The sequence below is a fragment of the Branchiostoma lanceolatum genome, chromosome 9, assembly GCF_035083965.1.
Source record: "Branchiostoma lanceolatum isolate klBraLanc5 chromosome 9, klBraLanc5.hap2, whole genome shotgun sequence".
Classification (NCBI taxonomy): domain Eukaryota; kingdom Metazoa; phylum Chordata; class Leptocardii; order Amphioxiformes; family Branchiostomatidae; genus Branchiostoma; species Branchiostoma lanceolatum.
The window spans coordinates 22,259,756-22,280,395 of record NC_089730.1 but is presented as its reverse complement, the minus strand read 5'-3'; the positions used below and the strand labels follow the sequence as shown (position 1 = coordinate 22,280,395).

Below are 20,640 nucleotides of genomic sequence, written 5' to 3'. Positions count from 1 at the left end.
AAGAAAGGTGTACCCACCTTGCCCTTGGTGGCGTCCATGTCGTCAGATTTGGAGCTGGAAGCGGAGATGCGGGTCAGCGATGATTCCCGGGTGAGCGATGACTCCCGTGATCGGCTCCGGGGGCGGCCGGGGTTGGAGCCGGCGCTGCAGCTGCGCAGGCTGCTGGTGCGCGTCTGCTTGATGAAGGGCGCCAGCGGTTTCCGGGTGGGGCTGCGTTGCCGTGACGACTCGTCCTGCTTCATGCTGTCGGCCTTCTCCTCCCGTTCCTCCCCGTCGGTTGGCCCTGCCCCGACCGAGGCGTCTCGTCCCTTCTCAGCCCCGCCCGAGGCGTCTCGGCGCTTCTCAGCCTTCGTCTTGGAGGAGCTTCTCTTCTTGCCGCTCCTGGAGGCTGAGCCTGGGTTGGGTTACAATAGCTTATCATTATTTATCAGCAGTGAAACAAGTCGTTACACTGGGTCAGCCAAGCCTGGGTTGGGTTACAATAGTTTATCATTATTTATCAGCAGTGAAACAAGTCGTTACACTGGGTCAGCCAAGCCTGGGTTGGGTTACAATAGTTTATCATTATTTATCAGCAATGAAACAAGTCGTTACACTGGAGCAGCCAAGCCTGGGTTGGGTTACAATAGTTTATCATTATTTATCAGCAGTGAAACAAGTCGTTACACTGGGTCAGCCATGCCTGGGTTGGGTTACAATAGTTTATCATTATTTATCAGCAGTGAAACAAGTCGTTACACTGGGTCAGCCAAGCCTGGGTTGGGTTACAATAGTTTATCATTATTTATCAGCAATGAAACAAGTCGTTACACTGGGTCAGCCAAGCCTGGGTTGGGTAACAATAGTTTATCATTATTTATCAGCAGTGAAACAAGTCGTTACACTGGGTCAGCCAAGCCTGGGTTGGGTTACAATAGTTTATCATTATTTATCAGCAATGAAACAAGTCGTTACACTGGGTCAGCCAAGCCTGGGTTGGGTAACAATAGTTTATCATTATTTATCAGCAGTGAAACAAGTCGTTACACTGGGTCAGCCAAGCCTGGGTTGGGTTACAATAGTTTATCATTATTTATCAGCAGTGAAACAAGTCGTTACACTGGGTCAGCCAAGCCTGGGTTGGGTTACAATAGTTTATCATTATTTATCAGCAGTGAAACAAGTCGTTACACTGGGTCAGCCAAGCCTGGGTTGGGTTACAATAGTTTATCATTATTTATCAGCAGTGAAACAAGTCGTTACACTGGGTCAGCCATGCCTGGGTTGGGTTACAATAGTTTATCATTATTTATCAGCAGTGAAACAAGTCGTTACACTGGGTCAGCCAAGCCTGGGTTGGGTTACAATTATAGTTTATCATTATTTATCAGCAGTGAAACAAGTCGTTACACTGGGTCAGCCAAGCCTGGGTTGGGTTACAATAGTTTATCATTATTTATCAGCAGTGAAACAAGTCGCTACACTGGAGCAGCCAAAGCCTGGGTTGGGTTACAATAGTTTATCATTATTTATCAGCAGTGAAACAAGTCGCTACACTGGAGCAGCCAAGCCTGGGTTGGGTTACAATAGTTTATCATTATTTATCAGCAATGAAACAAGTCGTTACACTGGGTCAGCCAAGCCTGGGTTGGGTAACAATAGTTTATCATTATTTATCAGCAGTGAAACAAGTCGTTACACTGGGTCAGCCATGCCTGGGTTGGGTTACAATAGTTTATCATTATTTATCAGCAGTGAAACAAGTCGTTACACTGGGTCAGCCAAGCCTGGGTTGGGTTACAATAGTTTATCATTATTTATCAGCAGTGAAACAAGTCGTTACACTGGGTCAGCCAAGCCTGGGTTGGGTTACAATAGTTTATCATTATTTATCAGCAGTGAAACAAGTCGCTACACTGGAGCAGCCAAAGCCTGGGTTGGGTTACAATAGTTTATCATTATTTATCAGCAGTGAAACAAGTCGCTACACTGGAGCAGCCAAGCCTGGGTTGGGTTACAATAGTTTATCATTATTTATCAGCAATGAAACAAGTCGTTACACTGGGTCAGCCAAGCCTGGGTTGGGTAACAATAGTTTATCATTATTTATCAGCAGTGAAACAAGTCGTTACACTGGGTCAGCCATGCCTGGGTTGGGTTACAATAGTTTATCATTATTTATCAGCAGTGAAACAAGTCGTTACACTGGGTCAGCCAAGCCTGGGTTGGGTTACAATAGTTTATCATTATTTATCAGCAGTGAAACAAGTCGTTACACTGGGTCAGCCAAGCCTGGGTTGGGTTACAATAGTTTATCATCTGAATTTACTACTACTATCAGCAGTGAAACAAGTCGTTACACTGGGTCAGCCAGACAGCTCTTCTGGTAAAGGCTGACCCTCAAAAATACAAATGTACTTGAATAGAAGAACCTAAGATAAATGGAATAGTCATTAATGATACATGTGTCAGGTGGGTTTTGAGTGTGGGAGAGCCAGTAACGTGCATGTGCAGGCGTAGGTTTTGCGTGTGGGTTTTACGTGCATGTGGGTTTTGCGTGTGTGTGGGTTTTGCGTGTGTGGGAAGTCGGTAAGGTGCATGTACAGGCATGGGTTTTGAGTGTGGGTGGGTTTTGTGTGTGGGTGGGTTTTGAGTGTGGGTGGGTTTTGAGTGTGGGTGGGTTTTGAGTGTGGGTGGGTTTTGAGTGTGGGTGGGTTCATGTGTGGGAGAGTGAGTACACACACATGTACCTGGCCTCTTGGTCCTGCCTGCTGATTTCTGCCGGACGCCGTTCATCGTCGCCGGCTCCTCGCTGGCCTTACTCGGCCCTGCAGAACCTCCCGACGGCCGAGACTTTCTCCCGGAAGGAGACCTCCGGGCATTTCCGGACTTCTTCAGTTTCGTTGGTCCCTTTGCAGCCGTCCCTTCGGCCCTCGCTGCTCCCTGCCGGTTGGAGGCCTGTCGGTCTCTGCTGGAGGCTTTCTGAGTACGGCAATAAGAACTGTGTTAGACATGGAGACAGTTTTTCACCTTTGCCCTCTGAACTTTCACAGTAATACAGAACAGTTCTTCACTTTTGCCCTCTGAACTTTCACAGTAATACAGAACAGTTCTTCACTTTTGCCCTCTGAACTTTCACAGTAATACAGAACAGTTTTTCACCTTTGCCCTCTGTACTGACCTTTGCCCTCTGTACTGACCTTTGCCCTCTGTGCACTTGAGAGTTTTGGCTTCTTGGCTGGAATGTGTCCGACATCATCCACAAACACTGCAGCTGCAGGGATCAAATTACAGGATCAAATTACATCCTGTCACTTTCAACACACCCACAAACACTTCTGCTTGAGGAAAAACAGAAATCTTCAAGATAAAATCATCATCATCATTAACAATCAGTTTCAACATTCGACTTATTCCACTCTGGACACAAGAAGCCGTAAAAATGACTTTGACTAGTCTACATACATGTATGTACTTATTCTACTCTACAAGACCAATCTGGTCAAAAGGCAGAGCTGAGGTATGCTTTCATAAATACAAGTACATTTTTAAAAAAAAACCTTAACGATACATGTCTTCGATATCCTACATGTTCAACATTCTCATGTACATATCTAGTAGAATATTCCTCTTTGTGGATTCCATGCTCCATTCGAGGAGAACACACTAACATGTACCGACTAGTATAGCTGCTGATGCATTTGTGTCTCCATGCACATGGATTAAAAAGTACTGAGGATCATGCTGAAGACAACCATGCTGTGACCATGCTGTGGGCTTGGACAACTGTCATCAGTTAAACCATGTTGTGGGCTTGGACTACTGTCATCAGTTAAACCATGCTGTGGGCTTGGACTACTGTCACCAGTTAAACCATGCTGTGGGCTTGGACTACTGTCACCAGTTAAACCATGTTGTGGGCTTGGACTACTGTCATCAGTTAAACCATGCTGTGGGCTTGGACTACTGTCATCAGTTAAACCATGCTGTGGGCTTGGACTACTGTCATCAGTTAAACCATGCTGTGGGCTTGGACTACTGTCATCAGTTAAACCATGCTGTGGGCTTGGACTACTGTCACCAGTTTAACCATGCTGTGGGCTTGGACTGCTGTTATCAGTTAAACCATGCTGTGTATGGCAGAAACAAGGGGCTTACGTGATCCTGTGCTCCCAGAAATCAAAGCAGGAGCAAAGAGAAAAAGCAAAAAGTGCGAAGTCAGCAAAAAGCAGTAGACTATTAAGGCATAGTGACATGGTTTATAGAGATGGGAAGGGATTCTAGTTGTCACAAATATCAACCATTCTCTGGTGCACAATGGCAGAGAAGTCAAGGTAACTTGTCACAAGAGATCTGGTAACTATGGTTACAGACATCCACACAGGAGATCTGGTAACTATGGCTACAGATGTCCCACAAGAGATCTGGTAACTATGGTTACAGATGTCCCACAAGAGATGCCGTAACTATGGCTACAGATGTCCCACAAGAGATCTGGTAACTATGGTTACAGATGTCCCACAAGAGATGCCGTAACTATGGTTACAGATGTCCAACAAGAGATCTGGTAACTATGGCTACAAATGTCCCACAAGAGATGTGGTAACTATGGTTACAGATGTCCCACAAGAGATCTGGTAACTATGGCTACAGATGTCCCACAAGAAATCTGGTAACTATGGCTACAGATGTCCCACAAGAGATGTGGTAACTATGGTTACAGATGTCCCACAAGAGATGTGGTAACTATGGCTACAGATGTCCCACAAGAAATCTGGTAACTATGGCTACAGATGTCCCACAAGAAATCTGGTAACTATGGCTACAGATGTCCCACAAGAGATGTGGTAACTAATGATACAGATGTCCACACAGGAGATGTGGTAACTATGGTTACAGATGTCCACACAGGAGATGTGGTAACTATGGTTACAGATGTCCACACAGGAGATGTGGTTTATTCATCTATAGTTACAGACATCACTGTTCAGGTCACCAGATAAAAATACCAGAACACCTGAAGAAAAGACAGGAGGTCCCACCTTCTTTGACCTTGGCCTTGGTGGCTGCGGGGATGAGGTTCCAGCCGGCAGAGTGCTGAACTTGGGCCACGTTCTGCACCAGGAACGCCCAGCACCGCTCATGGGTCAAGTTCACCTGCACCACCATGTCCTGCAGGTAGGGGGCAGCATTAACAACATGTCAGCTGGGGCACAATTCATGGGTGGTGTTCACCTGCACCACCATGTCCTGCAGGTAGGGGGCAGCGTTAACAACATGTCAGCTGGGGCACAACTCATGGGTGGTGTTCAACTGCACCACCATGTCCTGCAGGTAGGGGGCAGCATTAATACATGGCAGCTGGGGCACAACTCATGGGTGGTGTTCACCTGCACCACCATGTCCTGCAGGTAGGGGGCAGCGTTAACAACATGTCAGCTGGGGCACAACTCATGGGTGGTGTTCACCTGCACCACCATGTCCTGCAGGTAGGGGGCAGCATTAACAACATGTCAGCTGGGGCACAACTCATGGGTGGTGTTCACCTGCACCACCATGTCCTGCAGGTAGGGGGCAGCGTTAACAACATGTCAGCTGGGGCACACCTCATGGGTGGTGTTCACCTGCACCACCATGTCCTGCAGGTAGGGGGCAGCATTAACAACATGTCAGCTGGGGCACAACTCATGGGTGGTGTTCACCTGCACCACCATGTCCTGCAGGTAGGGGGCAGCGTTAACAACATGTCAGCTGGGGCACAACTCATGGGTGGTGTTCACCTGCACCACCATGTCCTGCAGGTAGGGGGCAGCTTTAACAACATGTCAGCTGGGGCACAACTCATGGGTGGTGTTCACCTTCGCAACCATGCATGTCAACAACGGGTACCGTGTACAATAAAGTTCTTCACTATAAAAGCCCACGTTGACAAATGTCATACCGCGCTGAAGGCTGCTGGCCCACATGTCGGCAGACACTGAAACAAACAATAAACACTGAAACACAACAGAAGAGAAAAAACCTGCCGCAGACTGAAATCATGAGAAGGCTTCCAGTGACTTCAAAACCAAAGAGAACTGCAGAAATCACAGTAAAACAATCAAATCCAACAAGACTAAGGATGAAGATGGATAATCCTGGAGCCCTTTGGGTCGAAGATGGCGATTGGACAAGGTTTTCATCAAGTCTTGATCAACAATTTAACCAAAAATATTTAAAAAAATTCAAATTCTGGCGATTATCTGCGATTGCTGCTGATTTCAGGAAAACGGAAAATAATGTTTTAGTGTAGACATTACAACCACGATTAACACCATATTTGCACCTCCAGTTCAGTGTTCCGTTTGTTAGTTAGTAAGTTAGTTAGTGACTTACGGAGTTCCAGTCTTCAGTCATGGCCAGCTGCTTGAGTCTGTTTACTGACAGGAACTTGCTGCAGCAGTTGTCTGGAGTCAGACTGCCCACCACAGCTGTGAACACCTGGCCCACAAACTGGCCCTTCCACCCCATACCCTGTAGGGATATATAATGTACAATATCACCCTGTAGGGATATATAATGTACAATATCACAATCCCCCATACCCTGTAGGGATATATAATGTACAATATCACATCCCCCATACCCTGTAGGGATATATAATGTACAATATCACCCTGTAGGGATATATAATGTACAATATCACATCCCCCATACCCTGTAGGGATATATAATGTACAATATCACATCCCCCATACCCTGTAGGGATATATAATGTACAATATCACATCCCCCATACCCTGTAGGGATATATAATGTACAATATCACATCTGTTGGACAAAAGCAGTTGTCTGGAGTCAGACTGCCCACCACAGCTGAGAACACCTGGCCTACAAACTGGCCCTTCCACCCCATACCCTGTAGGGATATATAATGTACAATATCACCCTGTAGGGATATATAATGTACAATATCACAATCCCCCATACCCTGTAGGGATATATAATGTACAATATCACATCCCCCATACCCTGTAGGGATATATAATGTACAATATCACCCTGTAGGGATATATAATGTACAATATCACATCCCCCATACCCTGTAGGGATATATAATGTACAATATCACATCCCCCATACCCTGTAGGGATATATAATGTACAATATCACCCTGTAGGGATATATAATGTACAATATCACATCCCCCATACCCTGTAGGGATAGATAATGTACAATATCACCCTGTAGGGACATATAATGTACAATATCACATCCCCCATACCCTGTAGGGATATATAATGTACAATATCACCCTGTAGGGATATATAATGTACAATATCACAATCCCCCATACCCTGTAGGGATAGATAATGTACAATATCACCCTGTAGGGATATATAATGTACAATATCACATCCCCCATACCCTGTAGGGATAGATAATGTACAATATCACCCTGTAGGGACATATAATGTACAATATCACATCCCCCATACCCTGTAGGGATATATAATGTACAATATCACCCTGTAGGGATATATAATGTACAATATCACATCCCCCATACCCTGTAGGGATAGATAATGTACAATATCACCCTGTAGGGACATATAATGTACAATATCACATCCCCCATACCCTGTAGGGATATATAATGTACAATATCACCCTGTAGGGATATATAATGTACAATATCACCCTGTAGGAATATATAATGTACAATATCACCCTGTAGGGATATATAATGTACAATATCACCCTGTAGGGATATATAATGTACAATATCACATCCCCCATACCCTGTAGGGATATATAATGTACAATATCACATCCCCCATACCCTGTAGGGATATATAATGTACAATATCACATCCCCCATACCCTGTAGGGATATATAATGTACAATATCACCCTGTAGGAATATATAATGTACAATATCACAATCCCCCATACCCTGTAGGAATATATAATGTACAATATCACATCCCCCATACCCTGTAGGGATATATAATGTACAATATCACCCTGTAGGAATATATAATGTACAATATCACAATCCCCCATACCCTGTAGGAATATATAATGTACAATATCACATCCCCCATACCCTGTAGGGATATATAATGTACAATATCACCCTGTAGGAATATATAATGTACAATATCACCCTGTAGGGATATATAATGTGCAATATCACATCCCCCATACCCTGTAGGGATATATAATGTACAATATCACATCTGTTGGACAAAAGCAGTTGTCTGGAGTCAGGCTGCCCACCACAGCTGTGAACACCTGGCCCACAAACTGGCCCACAAACTGGCCCACAAACATTGTTTGTTCCTCACCCTGAGTAGCGAACAGTAGTTTGTTTGTTTGTTTGTTTGTTTGTTCCTCACCCTGAGTAGCGCACAGAACGTCCCGTTCTCCACCACGGCGGCGAAGTTCTCCACGATAAACGCGACGCAGGCGTCTCTCAGCTGCGATGACAGGTCGCGCACAGGCTCCGCCCACTTCACAGCCGGGATCGTCGCCTGCAGCTTGTCACTCTCTATCGCCATGGCAACTGCATTCTCATTGGTCTGCAGGAGGAAAACCATGCTCGTTACCATGGCAACAGCATTCTCTATAGTGATAACATGTGTATGTCAGATGAAACGCACATGTTATCACTATTAGTTGGTGGATTGTTTCGGTCTGAGTGAGTTTTGTGCTACAACCTGCATCAGTGGTTTTCTGTACAACAACCTGGGTGGGTTTCTGAACTACAACCTGGGTGGGTTTCTGAACTACAACCTGGGTGGGTTTCTGAACTACAACCTGGGTGGGTTTCTGTACTACAATCTGGGTGGATTTCTGTACTGTGTTCTAACACCCAGATTGGTTCTGTACTATGACATGGGTGTGCAATGACCCAGATTGGTTCTGTACTATGACATGGGTGTGCAATGACCCGCATGGGTTGTACCCGATGACCTGGGTGTGCAATGACTTGCATGGGTTGTACCTGATACCTGGGTGATGTATGACCTACCTGTAATGTGTACATATACTAACCAGGGTCTCCTGTATGGCTGAGAAGCACTTGTGCATCAGCTGGGTGGGTAAGTTGGCAAACGTCTGGGTCGGCCAAACCTTTGCAAAATGCTTAGAAATCCACCTGTGCAACAAAAAAGAAAAACATCAGAAATTATTTGGAAATCATTTCAAATCACTTTCAAGACCAGAAACATTTCTTTTTTTGATGTGTAAAGCCCCTCCATCCCAAATGTGTACATACTTGAGACAGCCTGTGTAAAGCCCCTCCATCCCAAATGTGTACTTACTTGAGACAGCCTGTGTAAAGCCCCTCCATCCCAAATGTGTACTTACTTGAGACAGCCTGTGTAAAGCCCCTCCATCCCAAATGTGTACTTACTTGAGACAGCCTGTGTAAAGCCCCTCCATCCCAAATGTGTACTTACTTGAGACAGCCTGTGTAAAGCCCCTCCATCCCAAATGTGTACTTACTTGAGACAGCCTGTGTAAAGCCCCTCCATCCCAAATGTGTACTTACTTGAGACAGCCTGTGTAAAGCCCCTCCATCCCAAATGTGTACTTACTTGAGACAGCCTGTGTAAAGCCCCTCCATCCCAAATGTGTACTTACTTGAGACAGCCTGTGTAAAGCCCCTCCATCCCAAATGTGTACTTACTTGAGACAGCCTGTGTAAAGCCCCTCCATCCCAAATGTGTACATACTTGAGACAGCCTGTGTAAAGCCCCTCCATCCCAAATGTGTACTTACTTGAGACAGCCTGTGTAAAGCCCCTCCATCCCAAATGTGTACTTACTTGAGACAGCCTGTGTAAAGCCCCTCCATCCCAAATGTGTACTTACTTGAGACACCCTGTGTAAAGCCCCTCCATCCCAAATGTGTACATACTTGAGACAGCCTGTGTAAAGCCCCTCCATCCCAAATGTGTACTTACTTGAGACAGCCTGTGTAAAGCCCCTCCACCCCAAATGTGTACTTACTTGAGACAGCCTGTGTAAAGCCCCTCCATCCCAAATGTGTACTTACTTGAGACACCCTGTGTAAAGCCCCTCCATTCCAAATGTGTACTTACTTGAGACAGCCTGTGTAAAGCCCCTCCATCCCAAATGTGTACTTACTTGAGACAGCCTGTGTAAAGCCCCTCCACCCCAAATGTGTACTTACTTGAGACAGCCTGTGTAAAGCCCCTCCATCCCAAATGTGTACTTACTTGAGACAGCCTGTGTAAAGCCCCTCCATCCCAAATGTGTACTTACTTGAGACAGCCTGTGTAAAGCCCCTCCATCCCAAATGTGTGCGCGAGAGCCAGGCAGTCTGGCACTGCAGCCAGGCATCCTGTGCAGGGCTGGAAAACAGAGAAAATACACATTAGGGGACTGTACAGCCGGTAGGGCTGAAATACAGATTAGGGATCTGTACAGCCGGTAGGGCTGAAACCAATGAGCAAACACAGTGGCAAATGTGCAAGGTAAAACTAAACAACAGTTTAGACCCCATAACTCCACAGAAGTACCCTGGCAGCATCACTTACCTTGTGGAAGGTGACAGGTGTACTTACCTTGTGGAAGGTGACAGGTGTGCTTACCTTGTAGAAGGTGACAGGTTTGCTTACCTTGTGGAAGGCAACAGGTGTGCTTACCTTGTAGAAGGTGACAGGTGTGCTTACCTTGTGGAAGGCAACAGGTGTGCTTACCTTGTGGAAGGTGACAGGTGTGCTTACCTTGTGGAAGGCAACAGGTGTGCTTACCTTGTAGAAGGTGACAGGTGTGCTTACCTTGTAGAAGGTGACAGGTGTACTTACCTTGTGGAAGGCAACAGGTGTGCTTACCTTGTGGAAGAGGTGACAGTTGTTGTGCTTTAAGACGAGGGCCGCCACGTCTTTAAGCCCCTCCAGGCCGTACATGTCTGCCAGAGGAACCACCTCGCTGCAGAGGGACACAAGGAAACAGTTACATGAGACTCAGGCGTCCATCAGACAGCTGCACCAGGCTTGCTGGGAGCTGGTGCGGAGAGGAGCTAAGCAGGCACAATATGTTAGCTAAAGGCAAGACATGAACTGACATGAACTCAGCTGCAACCTGACATGAACTCACCTGCGACCTGACATGAACTCACCTGGGGGTGACGTTGCTGGGCAGGTCCAGGGTTCCTCCATAGATGAAGTACAGCAGGGCCATCACCCCAGCATGGGTTACACTAAAGCAAACAAACAGAATAAAGTGTCATTTCCTGTTACCGCTGGCTTAGGACTGATATGTGATTTTGGTGACCTGTACATGTGACCTACCCTTGGAGTGTGATTTTCTGTGCCCTATGACTTACCCATGGAGCGTAATTTCCTGCGACCTACGACCTTTTACTTACCTGTGTGTTGTGATTTCGTATGACCTGTGACGTATGACTCGAGTGGAGTGTGATTTCCTGTGACCTGTGCCCTATGACTTACCCATGCATGGAGTGTGATTTCCTGTAACCTATAACCTATGACTTACCGTGGAGTGTAATTTCCTGTGACCTATGACTTACCCATGGAATGTGATTTCCTGTGACCTATAACCTATGACTTACCATGAACTGTGATTTCCTGTGACCCATAATCTATGATTTACCTGTAGAGTGTAATTTCCTGTGACCTATGACTTATCCGTGGAATGTGATTTCCTGTAACCTATAACCTATGACTGACCCGTGCAGTATGATTTCCTGTGACCTATAACCTATGACCTACCCGTGGAGAGTGATTTCCTGTGACATGCTCTCTGCCCAGCTGCCGCTCAGCATGGCTGAAAAGTAGCCGGACCTCGCACACAGGATGGCCCTGAGACAGAAAAGCAACAAGTCTGAAAACCTCATTCAGCTGGATTTACTGTAATCTGAAGCCAACTCTTTCAGAAAACCTCATTCAGCTGGATTTACTGTAATCTGAAGCCAACTCTTTCATTACATTTCTATAACTGAGGGATGAGATGTGAACAGCACTCTTCCCCTGATATAACTGCGCTATCTGTGAGTAGGCTGGGCTACCTGTGAGTAGGCTTAGTTACCATGGTTACCTGTGAGTAGGCTTAGTTACCATGGTTACCTGTGAGTAGGCTTAGTTTCCATGGTTACCTGTGAGCCTTGATTTTCTGGTTCTCGACGACGATGTCGATGTCGGGTTCCACGGAGTTAATGAACAGCTGGAGCAGGTCGGCGGCCAGGGCGGAGGCAGCAGTGGGCTGGCCTGCAGGGGGGCACGTTGTCAGTAAACAAACACACAAACAAGCAAACACACAAACAAACAAACACACAAACAAACACACAAACACGCACAGACAAACATGGCGGTGGGCTGGCCTGCAGGGGAGCACGTCGTCAGTAAACAAACACACAAACAAACACACAAACACACAAACACACAAACACAGACAAACATGGCCGTGGGCTGGCCTGCAGGGGAGCACGTCGTCAGTAAACAAACAAACACACAAACACACCAACAAACACACAAACAAACACACCAACAAACACACAAACAAACAAACACACAAACACGCACAGACAAACATGGCGGTGGGCTGGCCTGCAGGGGAGCACGTCGTCAGTAAACAAACAAACAAACACACAAACAAACAAACAAACAAACAAACAAACAAACACACAAACAAACACACAAACAAACACACAAACAAACACACAAACACACACACAAACAAGCAGGCACACAGACACGCACAGACAAACATGGCGGTGGGCTGGCCTACAGGGGAGCACGTCGTCAGTAAACAAACACACAAACAAACACACAAACAAACACACAAACACACAAACAAACACACAAACAAACACGCACAGACAAACATGGCGGTGCGCTGGCCTGCAGGGGAGCACGTCGTCAGTAAACAAACACACAAACAAACACACAAACAAACACACAAACAAACACACAAACACAGCAGTTACAGTAGGCCTGCAGGGGAGCACGTCGTCAGTAAACAAACACACAAACAGCAGAGGAGTTTCCATACCAGTAATGTATGTGTATCATCATACTCGATTTACGAGTGATTGCCATACATACCACGCATAGCTAGTAGACTTACAGTTCTGCAAGAGGCAAGACACCATAAGATAGCCCTACCGGTCGAAGTCACCTGCACCGCGCCAATCGCGACACTCAAACCAAAATTCATATAAGAGTCCACAAAGACTGTTACAGATATTCTTACTACCCTCGTACTGTGAGGAACTGGAATTTACTGCCACAAGAGGTCATGGAGACAACTGATCCTCCCAAGTTCAAGGAGGCGGTGCTCCAGCACCTCAGAGGACAATAACAGCGCAGCGCACTCCCCTGAGCGCGTTACCCCAACAAGAGGGGTGTTGTCTAGTAAACAGATCAAGATCAAGATCAAGATAGAGACAAGCTCCACAGAGAAGCTGCAGGTAGCCCATGGAGAAGAGTTTCCAAACCAGTAATATACCACATGTAGAGACAAGCTCCACAGAGAAGCTGCAGGTAGACTCACCTCTGTGGAGCTGCAGGTTGTCCACTGATTTACAGTCTGTTCCGGAGTCTGCCGCCGCCTGGGGAGAGGTCAGCAGTTACAGGTCAGAGGTTAGCAGTTAGAGGTCAGCATTTACAGGGCAGCAGTTATTCCATATAGAGGACGAATATGTGACTGGATCAAATAATCTACATTGCCTTTTCTGCACACTGTAGAACCCTGGCATCTAAGTGGACAATCAAATGGACTTCCTTAAAGAAGACATGCTCTTAGTTGTATCAATAAATCAAATTCAGATTATTTATATTCCTGCATCTGACCTGCAGCTCACAACCCGCTGTGGTCCCCGTGTGCTTCCTCTGCTCCCAGCCTCCCTCCTCCTCCTCCTCCTCCTCCTCCTCCAGGATGGTACTCCCGGCCACGTCGTGCTTCTTGCCGCCCAGGTTCTCCAGGGAAGGGTCGGACGAGTGGCTCCCGCCGTCCTCGATGTTGTAGCTCCCCGACTCTGAAGAGTCCTCGCTGGAGTAGGTGGCAGTGGAGGAGGAGTCATCATCATCCTCCAGGTCTGATTGGCTCTCGCTGTGGTCGGCAAGGTTACCGTTGACAGGAGGAACAATCCCATCATCCTTCGCCTGCAAAGTCCCTGCATGACCTGCAGCGCACCCCTCCGGAGAGATGCCGCTGTCGCTGCCGTCGGGAGGTCGGGGGTCAGGAGGACGGGGGTCGGCAGGGTTGGCGTTCTCGTCGGGAACGTCGGCCGCTGTCTCCACGGCGATTTCCTCGTCTATCTCGGAAATGACGCTGAGGCTGGCCTGGCGGATGGTGTCGGCGCTGCCGTACAGGTCGATCCATCGCTGCAGCTTCTCCTGACACAAGCACAGGTCCTCCCCGGTGTACACCGAGCTGGAGAAAACAGTGCAGAGGTCAGAGGTCAGGAGAATGCAGAGTGTAAAGGTCAGAGAGCACAAACGACACGCACACAAGTCCTACCTGGTGTACACCGAGCTGGGGAGACAACAGTGCAGAGGTCAGGAGAAAGTAGAGAGTAAAGGTCAGAGAGTACAAAGGTCAGGAGAAAGTAGAGAGTAAAGGTCAGAGAGTACAAAGGTCAGGAGAAAGCAGGGAGTAATGGTCATAGGTCTGAAGACAACAGTCTGTAAAGGACGGAGCAGGACAGGCATAGTGGTCAAAGTGCAATGGTCAGTAGCAGGACAGACGTAGTGGTAAGAGTGCAATGGTCAGTAGCAGGACAGGCGTAGTGGTCAGAGTGCAATGGTCAGTAGCAGGACAGACGTAGTGGTAAGAGTGCAAAGGTCAGTAGCAGGACAGGCGTAGTGGTCAGAGTGCAAAGGTCAGTAGTGGTCCATGTACTTACAGGAGCAGGTCCTTGAACTCGTCGTGTTTGACATGTTTGAAGACGGGAACCACGGTAACGGTTCCAGGGACGTGGGACGGCAGGAACTTGTTGCTGAGCTGGGGTAGCCTGGCTCGCAGGACGGCGCGGTGGGCCGGGAACTGGACTCCTGACACCAGGAACTGGGTATCCACCGTCTGGGCCTCCTCATAGAGCCTGCAGGGGGGTTAACAACATCAGACATCAGTAACAGCATTAACAACTGTTAGAGCATTACACATGGGGGGGGGGGGGGGCGTGGGGTTTGGGGCTGTGTATCCACCGTCTGAGTGTTTGTGTTTACATGTTTGTGTTAACATGTTATGAATTGTTTACATGTTTGTGTTTACATGTTATGATGTTTACATGTTTGTGTTTACATGTTAGAAAATGTTCGCCCGTTCTCACCTCATCATGTCCCAGGCCAGCTGCTCGGCCAGGCTGGTTCGCAGTTTCTCTCGTTCTTTCCGGGAACGCTCGCGGAACGCTTCGCTCATCTCGACCACCCCACTTGGGCCGCCCGCGGCGGAACACGCCATTGTAGTAGGGGGGTCCGACTACAGCATGTAGCTACACCTGGAACAGCGAATAGGCCATTTAAACATGGAGGAACCGCAATGTACAAAATCACTAATAAACCAGCGAATAGGCCATTCAAACATGGAGGAACCGCAATGTACAAAATCACTAATAAACCAGCGAATAGGCCATTTAAACATGTAGGAACCGCAAAGTACAAAATCACTAATAAACCAGCGAATTGGCCATTTAAACATGGAGGAACCGCAATGTACAAAATCACTAATAAACCAGCGAATAGGCCATTTAAACATGGAGGAACCGCAAAGTACAAAATCACTAATAAACCAGCGAATAGGCCATTTAAACATGGAGGAACCGCAATGTACAAAATCACTAATAACCCAGCGAATAGGCCATTTAAACATGGAGGAACCGCAATGTACAAAATCACTAATAAACCAGCGAATAGGCCATTTAAACATGGAGGAACCGCAATGTACAAAATCACTAATAACCTGGTAGACGAACCAACTGATAAGCATCTAATACCAGTTCAAAAAAGAACAAGAAATACACAACTCGACATGCCTTTGAGTACTTGAATCCTCAAACCAGGATTGATGTGTTAAAAATTCCTAGATTAGAACTAAATTATTATTTTATCATCACCAAGTACAGTAGGGTGAAATAAGCTCTTAAAAAACACGTGCAGCTAGATGTCAGGAGTGACAGGTCGTTCAGGGTAATATAACCGGGTGCTGTCGTGCCGCACGCCTGCAAAGCTGATGTGTCATGCAGTACCAACCAGTCTTCAGCTAGTTGCAGGGAAAACTGCCTAGTAAAATTCTAAATTGCGCAGGACTGATGAATCTAGTGCTAGTTATGGACTGGTGTGACGCAAGCTGGCCATCCAGCAGCATCAAAAGTCAAATTCCATTACTTTCAAGAGAGCCTTGTTGTACATGTAAGTATCCTCCATACAGAGCCTTGTTTGAAGTATCCTCCATACAGGGACGTGTTGTAAGTATCAGTAAAGGACTCCATACAGGCTTGTTGCATTATTCGTAATGTAGCTCTGGCATTCCTTACTTAACTTAAGCCTGGAGTGCTCCGCGTATACCGAGGCTGAAGTATCCCCACTGCTGACTGATGTTGGCATGTCCCAATTAGCCCCCTTCCGATCCCCCCACCCTGCGATCCCCACCCTGTAAAATTACTGTCGTTTGGTGCCACTAAATACGAGCAGTGCTACAGCCTGGCACACAATCTCATGGGATTGTAGATTATACTTCTGGTGACCTGTTATTTTGTGGGTAACAGGAGATGCATTCTGCACCGTTCTTAATTATGTGCATTATAATAGCCTCATTTTCAGAGGGGCTGACTCCACCACAGCAGAGCTGAATACAGAGGAAAATCTCCTTTACTGACTGTAGGATGAACACAAAAAAACTGCAACTGAAAAAAAAGGTTTGCAAGAAATGTACAAACCTGTCACAGTCTTGCAATTTCTAGGTACTAGCCTCTACTGTAAACAATGGACCAGTGCACCTGCAACAATAGCCATAGAAACTTGATTATAGTAAACTTTTATGAACCTATAGACACTTTTATCTATCTCCTCTGTTTTATACAGATTGATAATTATATATAACAAACTCAGGGCCCTGCCTGTATAAATAGCAATAAAATCACTCATAACACCTGGATTGTACCACTGTTAGTGGGTACACCTGGATTGTACCACTGTTAGGGGGGTACACCTGGATTGTACCACTGTTAGTGGGGTACACCTGGACTGCACCACTGTTAGGGGGGTACACCTGGTCTGTACCACTATTGGAGGGGTACATCTGAACTGTACCACTAAGTCTTCACCCATAATACTCCATGTCATGCTACATGTAGATCAGACAAATGACTCCATAACAAATGCTTCCCTCAAAACCTTCCAATCATATCCAAATCACACTGTGCAGAAATCTGGCTCCTGCGGGGATGGGGCATTTGGTACGGTCCACTGATCATGGCAACCAAGACACAAACTCATCCTGTCAGGCAGACATGGAGGTGTGTTGGTTTGATCCATGGATGGGCTGTTGCTATGGACAACAGATGCTTTGGATACACAGATCATAATGATTGGCAACTGTAGCTACAATTGTTGAACATGCGACCTTCAAGTTAAACCACTGGGAATGCTCCATTTTCTCCCTACCACAAAATCACATCCCCGCAAATTAAAAAAGAAATGTGTTTTAATACCGTTCTTTCGATACACAGAATGACAGATCAGAATTCTTGGCAGCTTTTGGCAGGTTTCTGGTCCTTTGGATCAAATTCTGATGAATCAATTATCAATTTCATGTTTTATAACAGACCCAGGTCATATGGTTTATAACAGACCCAGGTCAGATGATTTATAAGAGACCCAGGTCAGATGGTTTATAACAGACCCAGGTCAGATGGTTTATAACAGACCCAGGTCAGATGGTTTATAACAGACCCAGGTCAGATGGTTTATAACAGACCCAGGTCAGATGGTTTATAACAGACCCAGGTCAGATGGTTTATAACAGACCCAGGTCAGATGGTTTATAACAGACCCAGGTCAGATGGTTTATAACAGACCCAGGTCAGATGGTTTATAACAGACCCAGGTCAGATGGTTTATAACAGACCCAGGTCAGATGGTTTATAAGAGACCCAGGTCAGATGGTTTATAAGAGACCCAGGTCAGATGGTTTAGAACAGACCCAGGTCGGGTGGTTTATAAGAGACCCAGGTCGGGTGGTTTATAACAGACCCAGGTCGGGTGGTTTATAACAGACCCAGGTCGGGTGGTTTATAACAGACCCAGGTCGGGTGGTTTATAACAGACCCAGGTCGAGTGGTTTACAACAGACCCAGGTCGAGTGGTTTATAACAGACCCAGGTCAGATGGTTTATAACAGACCCAGGTCGGGTGGTTTGCCATGCAGAAATGTTGCAGTTTCCTCTTCCCAGCAGCAGCCAGACAAACCAATCTGTCACCACCTGCCAAGTCCTGCTGATAACATCTCATTTCCCCTTATAGAGCAGCCACCCCCCTGGGAGAATGGCACGACCCCCTGGGGTATAGTGTCATCACATTTGGGCCATACCATTCCTCAGTGCACCAGGGTGGAGACACAACACTGCCAGAACATGCCTCCAGCTTTACATTTTGTTACTGTTAGTCCCACTCATTGTTTGGGAGCCCCTGTTGTCGCTTTTCATTGTAAAATCTGTCATTTTAGATTTACGAAAAAACGTTTTCATCAGTTTCCTGTAAATTGATTTTCTGTTTTTTTCTGGACGTACGGTGTGAAATTTTTGTCCAATCCCAAGAAGCAGAATTCTGTGCCGGGAGGGAGGGACGGGTCCTGGAGACAGCCCTGCTAGGGCTAACGCCAGAGTGTGAGCTGATGACCAGTGTCAACACATGTAACACATGTCCAACATTGGTGTAACACATGTCCAACATTGGTGTAACACATGTCCAACATTGGTGTAACACATGTCCAACATTGGTGTAACACATGTCCAACATTGGTGTAACACATGTCCAACATTGGTGTAACACATGTCCAACATTGGTGTAACACATGTCCAACATTGGTGGAATGTTGACCTACTCTCCAAGCAGAGGTTGGGTGGGAACATTGTATGTGCCAGCACCTCAAATGCCCGCTTTCTGACAGCCGGCACAATCCACCTCCAGCTGCCAGGAAACTTGGCTTAATAAGTTATGAGAAGTGGGTAAGAGTCAGTAAACCTGTGCTTGGGGAGTACAAGTACTGGAGGCCACCCCCATGTAACCTCTGCTTGGAGAGTACATGTACTGAAGGACGCCCCCACGTAGCCTGTGCTTGGACCTCCCCTGTGCTGAGTTGCACCTGTCAGCACCCCCCCCCCCACCCTTCTGGATTAGTTTCCGTCCCACTTCCTGTCCTGAGTGACAGCTGGGCGATGATTCAGCTGACGGATTTGGGCTCTGATTAACGACTGCCCAACTTCAGGGTCTGGAGGCGTAGGCAGCCTCTTGCAATTTCCTGTTATTTGGAGGAAACGCTGCCTTTTTTACGTCAGTTGTAGCGAGGCAACCGAATTTTGCTTAATTTGACTTCCTTGATTTTAGCGTAATAAGGGTTCTCTTTAAGTTTAATTGATCTGCTCAGTGTTCTAGCCAGCAACCGTGATTCCATAATTTGACGTAATTTTGGGGAATATGATGGGAATTTTTTTTAGACCATTCTGTCAACCTTGACGGACAAAAATCCATGACTAAAGATGTAGAAACGTCCAAACTAGCTGAGCTAAAGCCTTTGGGGACCCCCAAGCTAGCATGAAATACATATATTGTCTACATGTTTTACTTTTAAGAGCCTGAGGGTCTGGCATCCAGGCTACCCCCAAGCAGACCCTCCTAACTGCAGAAGGATCCCGGCTACCCCCATGCAGACCCTCCTAAGCACTGCAGAAGGATCCCCAGCTGGGTGGGTGGCAATAAGGCAGGCTGCCCCCATGCAGAACTTCCTAAGCACTACAGAAGGATCCCAGCTACCCCCATGCAAACCCTCCTATGTGCAGCAGAAGGATCCCGAGCTGAGTGGATGGCAATAAGGCCCATCTGCCTCTTTCTGCTCCATGTCATTCATTTCCTGGTGTACTTTTGATCTGACTGTGGCTTTAGTTTTTCCCAGCGTCAAGCATTTCTTTTGGCAAATACAAATTTGGACAACCTGGGGATGACCAGGGACAACTACAGACACACACCAGGACAAACAAACAAACAGACAAACGAACAAACACACCGATCGAAGACAATAGACGTTTCTCACCTGTCAGTATCAAATATCCCGCCACAAATCAAACAAGTTTCACCAGGAATCTCGCTCCTGAACTTGACCCTTGTACCCTCTGCACTATCCTGTAATCCATGTTCCATATAGATTCATCCATTCAGATAAAATAGCTAAGTTTTCAGTCTCTAGTTGCATAAGGTAACATTACTACTTACTACTGTAATAGAGCAATCTAAGGTGTTGATATTATACTTTATTAGTCTCGATGTTGTAGACGTTTAGTACTGTTCAAGAACTGCCATACATGGTATCCGTTACAGCTGTGGTGAAATCAAGCTTGATTGATTGATTGATTGATTGTAAACCCCTCCCCCTACACACCCATAGGACAGTCCATCGTTACATCATGGCTGAT

At 46.5% G+C, this 20,640-nt stretch overlaps 1 protein-coding gene across 8 annotated transcripts in view; it reads right to left on the bottom strand.

The window, feature by feature from the left end:
- LOC136441646 (uncharacterized) overlaps positions 1 to 20,640 on the bottom strand; it is a 39,962-nt gene that overhangs the window by 17,565 nt on the left and 1,757 nt on the right. For 6 of the 8 annotated variants that reach the window (XR_010756909.1, XM_066438061.1, XM_066438054.1 and 3 more), the window contains exons 2-17: positions 15,286 to 15,453; positions 14,860 to 15,054; positions 13,805 to 14,387; positions 13,506 to 13,563; positions 12,109 to 12,220; positions 11,726 to 11,815; positions 11,113 to 11,193; positions 10,826 to 10,922; positions 10,254 to 10,342; positions 9,019 to 9,121; positions 8,361 to 8,543; positions 6,355 to 6,492; positions 5,022 to 5,151; positions 3,180 to 3,253; positions 2,730 to 2,961; positions 18 to 394 (exon numbers count right to left, since the gene is read on the bottom strand). Coding sequence is in view for 7 of the 8 variants with exons in the window: in XM_066438061.1 (XP_066294158.1) it covers positions 18 to 394; positions 2,730 to 2,961; positions 3,180 to 3,253; positions 5,022 to 5,151; positions 6,355 to 6,492; positions 8,361 to 8,543; positions 9,019 to 9,121; positions 10,254 to 10,342; positions 10,826 to 10,922; positions 11,113 to 11,193; positions 11,726 to 11,815; positions 12,109 to 12,220; positions 13,506 to 13,563; positions 13,805 to 14,387; positions 14,860 to 15,054; positions 15,286 to 15,416 (2,673 nt within the window). In the remaining variant the exon portion in view is untranslated. Of the gene's footprint in view, positions 1 to 17; positions 395 to 2,729; positions 2,962 to 3,179; positions 3,254 to 5,021; positions 5,152 to 6,354; positions 6,493 to 8,360; positions 8,544 to 9,018; positions 9,122 to 9,241; positions 9,276 to 10,253; positions 10,343 to 10,825; positions 10,923 to 11,112; positions 11,194 to 11,725; positions 11,816 to 12,108; positions 12,221 to 13,505; positions 13,564 to 13,804; positions 14,388 to 14,859; positions 15,055 to 15,285; positions 15,454 to 16,890; positions 16,964 to 20,640 lie in introns of those variants that run through there. The other 2 variants (XM_066438055.1, XM_066438060.1) reach the window with 2 other exon arrangements.